The sequence below is a fragment of the Helianthus annuus genome, chromosome 11, assembly GCF_002127325.2.
Source record: "Helianthus annuus cultivar XRQ/B chromosome 11, HanXRQr2.0-SUNRISE, whole genome shotgun sequence".
NCBI classification, from domain to species: Eukaryota; Viridiplantae; Streptophyta; class Magnoliopsida; order Asterales; family Asteraceae; genus Helianthus; species Helianthus annuus.
In genome coordinates this window covers 13,643,664-13,652,270 of record NC_035443.2, presented here as the reverse complement: position 1 = coordinate 13,652,270, position 8,607 = coordinate 13,643,664, and the positions used below count along the sequence as shown (strand labels likewise).

Below are 8,607 nucleotides of genomic sequence, written 5' to 3'. Positions count from 1 at the left end.
CACAACCATCAATTTTGACTAATTTATATGTGGTTAAAGTGTATATTTATATATTTAATGAGTTTAGTGAGTAAATAAATACTTTAGTTTAAAATATAATATAACATAGGAGAAGGGTTGAAGTTGAAACAAGGTATATTATTAGAAAGAAAAAAAAAAATGCTTGGATAGTTGTTTGTCCATTTTTTACCTTTAACCTCTAACTTTCAAAAATTACAACTATGGTTCCTAATTTTTGTAATTTCGTTCTCGGATAGTCCCTGGCACGGATAGGGGTTAGTTTTGGTGTTAAGTGGATGTGAAATGACCAGAATACCCCTACTGTTAAATAATAATATCAATCAAAGTCAACATCCTCATCTCCATCTCTTAAACCCCTCCAACCACCATAACTATACCTCACATATAAATGATAGAATTGCCCTTCTTGTTAACAGAAATAATGGATGAAGTTAACCTAGTGGACTAAAATGACAACGGTGAAACCTTTTTGTACCCACAGGTGAAAAATGAAACATTTGGACTAAACTGGCAAAATGGCCAAAACCACAGGGACTAAAATGACATTTAACTCATAAAATTAACTTCACCGACTAGAAACTTTTTAGTTTATATTTACCAGTAGCAAGCCCGGGTAAAGGAGGGGGTTTTGTTAGTGAATACGTTCAAAAAGAAATTTTTGCAAAACGCTTCCACTTCTTATTTTCCTTAGGGTCTCCAAAAACATAGAAACCACGGTACATGTTTGCTACTTGCTAGCCTTAGCCTTATATAAGCAAAGCAAAAATGTTCCAAGTTGATGTCTTTCTCGTCTAATTTCTTTCGGAGATTAGTCATTTCAAATCGGCTTTTATAAATTATAATCGTACCAAAGGCAAAATTCAATCACAATCAACAAACTCAATCAATCGTTTAAGCCTTACTCATTTCTTTCTCATACAAAATATGTATATAATAGGCAATACAAACATATACAACCAAAAGATCGAAAAAGGTATCGTATGAGCTCAAATGCTAGCTCAAATAATCATCTAATGGGCGCCTTGATCCAACCGTTGAGAAAAGCAATAGCCAAGATGATAAACGGTGTAGACATGCCGAATATGATAATGTACGGTAGGGGCGTCTTCATCGGATTCTCCCCTTCCTTTTCACCCGCAGATTGCCAGTACCTGCACATTATCAACTGTCACTAAAAAAAACAATAATAACAATAACATCATCCGTCGCTAAAACTCAATAATCAAATCATTTGCTTCCGTACTGTTCTGGTTCTTGTTCTTTAGTAATGAACTTCTTCTTCTTCCCATCTTTACCCACTTCAGCATCTTCCCCACCTGCAAAATAACCAAAAACCCATTTCTAAAACGACAAAAACAAGATTGATTTGATGGTAATTTGTCGGAAATTGTTGACCTAGTTTTGCTTGGATTTTGAAGCGGTGATTTGGGGTTGTTCTTGAAGGGTAGATGGGTCGATGTGAAGGGGTTTTTGGTGGGATGTGAAGGTTTGAAGCTAGTGAAGTTGCAGAAGAAGAAGAAGAAGTGGTGATGGAAATTGTAGCCATTTTTTTTTGGTGGGTTTGTGAAAGGGGGAAGTTGGTTGATCTTGGATATCTAATCTATTTGAGTTTGGGATATGGAAGTAGTGGCTTGTATCTTGTTTCCTTTTCAAGTATCTAAATATTGTCTTTCACAATAAAAAGAAAATTGTAACACTATTTGAGTACTCACGATGCTGAAATTACCAATAAAACTTGTTTGCCTTAAGGATCGTACTTAGGTTTTTCTGGGTTCTTGTCACTGTCCACCAGTGTCTCACTCTGCACCAAGTAAGAGTTGAACCTGCATCTATCAAGAGAAATGTATGCCTTCAACCACTTGATCTAGAGATCATTGGCTATTCTTTTCTTTTTGTAAACAAAAAGACCACTAAAAATAGGGTTAACTGAAGTTAATGGGATTAAACCATATCTTTGGAGTAAAACATAGTGAAATAGAGGGAAATAAGTGATGTGACACTTAGGTGGAGTTAAGGAGTTAGGCTTTGATTCGGTTGGCAGTTAGGCTTTGATCTTCACGTATCTTTGTGAGTTTTATTAATTTGATCTTTGAAAGCACATTTGTTATGTATAAACCATTATCTTTATTTGATTGATATAGATGATCTTAAATCTCAGTCAGTTTATGTAAATGATCTTTAATCTTCACACTTGATGAATGTAACCTCTAATATTCATTATTAATCATGTGTTATCCTCAAACTTCAATGAATTGATACAAATTATCTTCAATCTTCACCAGGGCTGTCTTCGAAATTCTCGAAAAAATTTTGGGCCCAGGACGAGAAAAAAATTCGGGTCCTTTGAATATAACGCCAATAATTCATGTGTAAAAATTCTATAGATTATAATGCGACAATAATTGTTATGAACCCAAAGACAAAACAAATACTATGTATAGATATGAAAATGTCTCTTATATAGGTTCAACCAGCTCTTTCAAAAAAACATCAAATATTAAGAAGTTAAAAAAAATTATAACTTAATCATATCAAGTTCAGAAGAAAATTTGTAATTTATAATAGATTTAATGCATATAATAGAATTGTTTTTTGTCATGGATCAAATGATATGATTGTTTATGTGATTGAGGCCCACAACGTGTTATGTTGGATTTGGGCTGTAGTCATATAAGAAAGCTTGTTTTATTTATATCATTTCACTAATTTACGGTATTCTTATTAGTTTATTCATTCATTCAGTATATATATAATAAAAATATGTATTCGAGCCCTCGGAAAGACTAGGCCCTGGGCCGTCGCCCACCCCGCACTCCCTCAAAGAAGGCCCTGATCTTCACACTTGATGAATGTAACCTTTAATCTTCGTTATTAATTAAGTGTTATCCTCAATCTTCAATCAATTGAAGCAAATGATCTTCAATTTCACACTTGATGAATGTAACCTGTAATCTTTATTATTAATCACGTATGATCCTCAATCTTCATCCAATTTATGTTTGTATCCTTTATTCTATATTCTTTATGATTATAATAAGTGTATATTGACATGTATGTGGTATATGAACATCCTTAATCAACAACTTAATAACACAAGTCCATAATTTCAATCATATCAAAGCTAGACTATTATGTCTCACAATTAGCACTAAATTCATTGTTATCCTAACTTTAGGATTAGGATCAAATACAAAGTGCAAAATAGAAAAGAAGGGTTTTAGTCCATTGATCTTGATACTCATTGTGTTTTACGTTATGTCCATTGTGTTTTAGTCTGCTATCCACTCTATCTTTTATCTGTTGTCATCGATTGTCTTTTTGGTCTACTTTCCATTGTGTTTTTAGTCTACTTTCTATTGTGTTTTCAATTTGATACTTATTGTGTTTTACGTTATGTCCATCGTGTAATACACGACTGGGTTTTCAATTTTTTTTTGAAAAGTATAACTATAGGGTACGTGTATTAAAGATCATAAGACGCTTGATTTTATGTTTAATTTTTTTAAAATAAAAAGTGATGTATAAAAAAGTTACGGATGTTGAGGGAAATAACATGTGATTTGCATGTGCATATTCATTTTTTCTCTTAGACAAAAGTACTCTTCCCACTTGATTTCTCCTTGTACATTTGTCACACTATGGTGGCTTATTACACTTCTTATTTTTTAAACCCTTTGTACTATAACTTAACCCGCTAACAGTAACTTCTTTCAATTATAATAAAGTTTTTAATTTAATTTTATTTATCATATATGTTGGTGCATTCGTCTGTCACCTACGTCTTGTATCAAGTCTTGATTAGGATTAGTCAGTTTAGAGAACGGAATCCAAGAATCATGTAATTGTAAGTGATTCCGCTCGAAATGACATCTTGTCATTTCAAGCGAAATGATCACATAATAGCTTGATTCCGCTCGAACTAGGTGTCACACCCCCAAAATCCACCATGCGGAGTACCACCGCTTGGAGGCGTGACGTGACCAGGATCGAGCCACCAATCATACTGAACAACGTATTTAAGTAAATAAAGCCAACCACAATACGATTGGTGACCAAAAGCTAGTTAACCAAGTTTTAAATTAAACAGCGGAAGCATAAACGTAAAGTCCAAAACATAAGTCCATAGTTTATAAGTTTAAAGTTCAGAGCGTAAGTTTAATCAGTCATGAGGATTTAAATATTAAGCTCGGAACATAACAGTCCGTACTCCACAACGACTCCTTCCTCGTGCAAGCTCCAAGCATTTAGCGACCTGTAAGGCATGTAACAACGAGTCAACAACAAAGTTGAGTGAGTTCACGTTTGGTTGTTCAGTTTAAGTTGTTTCTGAAAACGTGGTTTGTCTTTCGTTGGCGTAATTGCCATGGGGGTTACCCCGTATTTGAAAGAAAGTTTAACTAGTTCATTCTTTATTACCCATACCCTGTCCATGATTAGTGGGGGCTTCCCCATGTGAACTACTAGACCGTATGATATCGACTACTACGCAAGTAAGTTGTGCCCTACATCAGTGTCTATCATCACTGATGGTTTGCCATAGTCCATTAGTACACGCCCGTCCGACTGGCACGGTGTGAGGTTTGTTAAACCTAATAGCGCTATTAACTAATGACCTGCTCGCCATTGGCCTCGGCGATTAAGTCGATATAAAATGAGGGACTTATGATAGAGTTTTGTCTAGTAAGTTTAAGGTTGTTGTCCTACACAAGGAGGACGAACGTACGTAGTTCTCCCAAAGAGAATACGCAGGATTAATACTGGCATCCTACCCGAGGAGGATGGCCGTACATATCCTACCTAAGTAAGATATGTAGATTCCGTTTTAAATTCTTTAACCCATTCCCAAACCACCGGGAATCCCATGCCTTAGAAAGTGTGTGAACTCACCTCGGTTTGCTTGGTTAGATTCTCAAATATAGCTAATAGTCAAAGTCGGTCAATCACGTCCTAGTAGGATTACCACTTAGTTTATTAGTGACTTCAAATAGGCACAAAATTCCTACACGCATCTAACACATAACATGCATCACTTTAACAACTTATGCCCATATAAACTCCCCACCTATTCCCGTTCACAATTAAACATACGACATTGCACATAACACTCTTATTGATACATAACATGTTAGATCATTCACAGATAACATATTCGACATTTAGACACGCAAATCACTACTTATGTCGTTTCAACTTAATTATCCGAAACTGGGCTGTTTTCGAGCATTTTAATAAAATAGTTATCTTATTTCAAAAATTCCCAACTTTTTACAGAAGATGCTAAACGACCCATATATTATTGTGTAAAAATCTCGGGATCTAATTCATCACCAATATTTTATTAAAAATCATTTTCCGAACTGCAATCAGATTCATTATTTTCTGACTGCAGCCCACGGAATAATTCACTAAAAATTCATTGTAAGTCGGATTGATGAAATTCCACTGGGACAACTACTAGGACATCAGTATCCATCTACAGTACCAGTTTCATGACCCAACTCTACACAGAACTCAAGTTACGACAGAAAACAGAACGTATATTTTCAGCAGAAAAATGCAGCTCTAGCTGCTGTTAGGGAATGACACTTTAAAAATAGTAAACGAAGTCCAAAAATTACGATTCTGGAGCCATTAGAACCATATTTCATAGTACATAAATCTAGACTTCAGAAAGTACGTTTTTCGTTAAGTTATGGTCCTGTTACAGCCAGTTAAAAGCGGCTGGAAATGTAGATTAGCAAGCTGTTTTTAGTCTTTTAACATTATAAAGTGTGTTCGATTGATTCCGTTAACATGTTTAGCGATCACAACAACTTCAAATCTCAATATTAACCAGCAAAATCATCATGAAATCAACAAGAATCATATCAACACAAGATCTACATGATTTACACACACATCTACTCTTTATCCAACATATTCATCTTATTTTCAAGTCTTTAAGTTATGATCTTGTGTGTTCTTGATTTTTAGCCATTAAATCACTTATTAACCACTTTAAACAAGATCAAGGGGGTGTTTAGGAGCACTTACAACTAGCTCAAGGCTAGGGAAGAATCAAAGCGAAAACTAGGTGGATAAAAGCAACGTAGAGAGGTTCTTGAGATTCCGTAAGCACCGAGTCTCCTTATGTGAACTCTAGCACCTTTGTAAGTGTGTGGTTTAGCAAGATTGAAGTTGAATGATGGTGAGGTGGGTATGGTTGTGTTCAGCCGAGAATATTGGGAGGGAAGGAGAGAGATCAATTTTTTGTTGTGGTGTTTATGAGAATGATATGTGGTCTCTTGGTCCCATTTATAAACCATCCATTTTGATTAACCATGGGATATAATGTCCTCTAGATATGAAACAAGTTGGATTAAAATAATCAAAAGTTGTGGAGGATGTTCCCTAGGGGAACCGAATAGGTCAAGGGGGGTTAAGGGGTATGGTTTGATTTCAACTAGATGGTTAGTGTCTAGTTATGTTAATTAGGAGTTTAAATTAAGTTATTAGTGTGTTGTGAAATATAACGGGTGTTAGGGTATTCGGGACCCTAATTGGCTCAGAAAAGTATAAACAATGTTATTGGCAACATTTTTATGTTCCGGGTAAAGTCCGCTAGTTCGGTTTGATACTGTTCCGTTAAAGTGCTTAATTAATCCGTAAAGTGTCATACATGTATATTTTTGTAACGTTTTTAATTTCTAACACTTAGGAAATTATAACGGACTATTTAGTGACTTTTCTGCATACTACTAGTATGTTAACAAGCGCATGTAAGCATAACACAGATATCAGAAAGCAGTTAAGTAATTCCACACAGTCGTCAAGCACTTTAATTATCAATAATAAATTGTACGGAATACATGGAATTTTGAGGGTTGTCACATTCTCCCCCTGTTAAGAAAATTTCGTCCCAAAAATTAGCTCGTGGTTACTGAGGAAGCTAGTTATGTTGCGTTGGTTTCCTGGTTTTCCTGGGGTGTCACATCATCCCCCCGTTGATTTGGAATTTCGTCCCGAAATTCTGCAGTAGCTTCAGTCTCAGTAGTGGTTGTGTTTTTCTTAAACAGCTGGGGGTACTTGAGTTTCATTGGTTTTCACGTTCCCAGGTGTACTCTGGGCCACGACGGGAATCCCAACGAACTCGGACAAGAGGTATCCTGGTGCGCTTGAGAATCTTAACATCTCGATCCGTAATCTCTACTGGTTCCTCGACGAATCGCAGCTGGTCGTCGATAGTGAGCTCCTTGAGGGGAACTATGAGGGTCTCATCTGACAGACACTTCTTCAGATTCGACACATGGAAAACGTTGTGAACTCCGCTGAGTTCTTTAGGTAGATTCAGCCTGTAGGCCACCTTGCCAATCTTCTCAATGATTTCAAAGGGTCCAACGTATCACGGGTTGAGTTTGCCTCGTTTGCCAAAACAAACTACACCTTTCCAAGGTGAGACTTTGAGTAGCACTCGATCCCCAACCTGGAACTCGAGTGGCTTTCTTCGCTTATCAGCATAGCTTTTCTGACGGTCGCGAGCTGCCGCAATTCGTTGTCGTATCTGAGCAATTTTCTCGGTTGTATCTACTACGAGTTCTGGGCCAGTGATTTGACTGTCACCAACCTCTGCCCAGCAAAGAGGTGATCGGCACTTCCGTCCATACAATGCCTCGAATGGAGCGGCCTGGATGCTGGTGTGGTAACTGTTGTTATATGAAAACTCTACTAACGGGAGATGCTTTTCCCAGCCATTGCCGAAGTCGATTACTGATGTGCGTGAAGTGTGTTATATTTTAGATGTATATTTTAAGCCCTTTTTACACTTTTAGCCAAGTTTTAAATTTATAAAACACGATATTTACTAACACTAAACACACATATGAGCAAGTGCACCCATCGTGGACGTAGTATAGTGTTGGTAAGATACCGAGGTCGTCCAAGGACACAAGAGCTTTTAGTACCGGTTTATCCTCAACGTCTAACCAAATCAAAATGTTAGAAAAGATTTTTAAACTAAGAAAATAAAACTAACTAAATGCTGAAAAATAAAAATAAAAATAAAAACAGATAGACAAGATGAATCACTTGGATCCGACTCGTGTATTAGTATAACCTTTGATTATTTTCGCACTTTTGCACTTGTTTAAGAGATTATCTTAGTTATTGTAGTAGGCCCCTCTTTTGAAGGCGACGTTACCCTCAACCCAGGAGTTTGAATCAACAAGGATACAATCCTAAAGGGTCGGATTATTGAAAGATAATGAATTAAGTTATTAATGCAAATTATGGTAGGCCCCTCTTTTGGAGGTGACGTTACCCTCGACTAAGTAGTCTGAGTCAGCAGGGATACAGTCCTAAATAGCCGGGTTATAGTATTAATAGTAGTTAACTTATGAGGGGTCAAAGAGTTTGGATCCCCGCGATCCAATACCTATGGGTGTTGAAGGAGATCCTACTAAATTTGACCCAGGTCCCTTGCAGGACCTCTAAACGCTGAACAAGGGCAAGACCCTTACCAAACCGTTCCCTTAACCCCCGACCAGGTAGCCAACATACCTCCATATAGACCGTGGAGATATGAATGGTGAAAATATTTTATTTTATATA

At 36.6% G+C, this 8,607-nt stretch overlaps 1 protein-coding gene across 1 annotated transcript; it reads right to left on the bottom strand.

The window, feature by feature from the left end:
* Window positions 1-880: 880 nt before the first annotated feature.
* Window positions 881-1,668, bottom strand: LOC118483885. Its single transcript, XM_035979607.1, has 3 exons — window positions 1,417-1,668; window positions 1,265-1,337; window positions 881-1,172 (listed from the first exon to the last, which is right to left on the bottom strand). Exons 1-3 carry the CDS (start codon window positions 1,565-1,567, stop codon window positions 1,028-1,030), a joined length of 369 nt encoding a protein of 122 aa, XP_035835500.1. The 5' UTR covers window positions 1,568-1,668; the 3' UTR covers window positions 881-1,027.
* Window positions 1,669-8,607: the final 6,939 nt, after the last annotated feature.

Bases quoted from the DNA above. Each gene is read 5' to 3' on its own strand.
- LOC118483885 (XM_035979607.1), bottom strand. From the start codon at position 1,567: ATGGCTACAATTTCCATCACCACTTCTTCTTCTTCTTCTGCAACTTCA. The intron at 1,338-1,416 runs GTCAACAATTTC...GTTATTTTGCAG, and splicing joins CAAAATCCAAGCAAAACTAG to GTGGGGAAGATGCTGAAGTG. The intron at 1,173-1,264 runs GTACGGAAGCAA...GATAATGTGCAG, and splicing joins AAAGAACAAGAACCAGAACA to GTACTGGCAATCTGCGGGTG.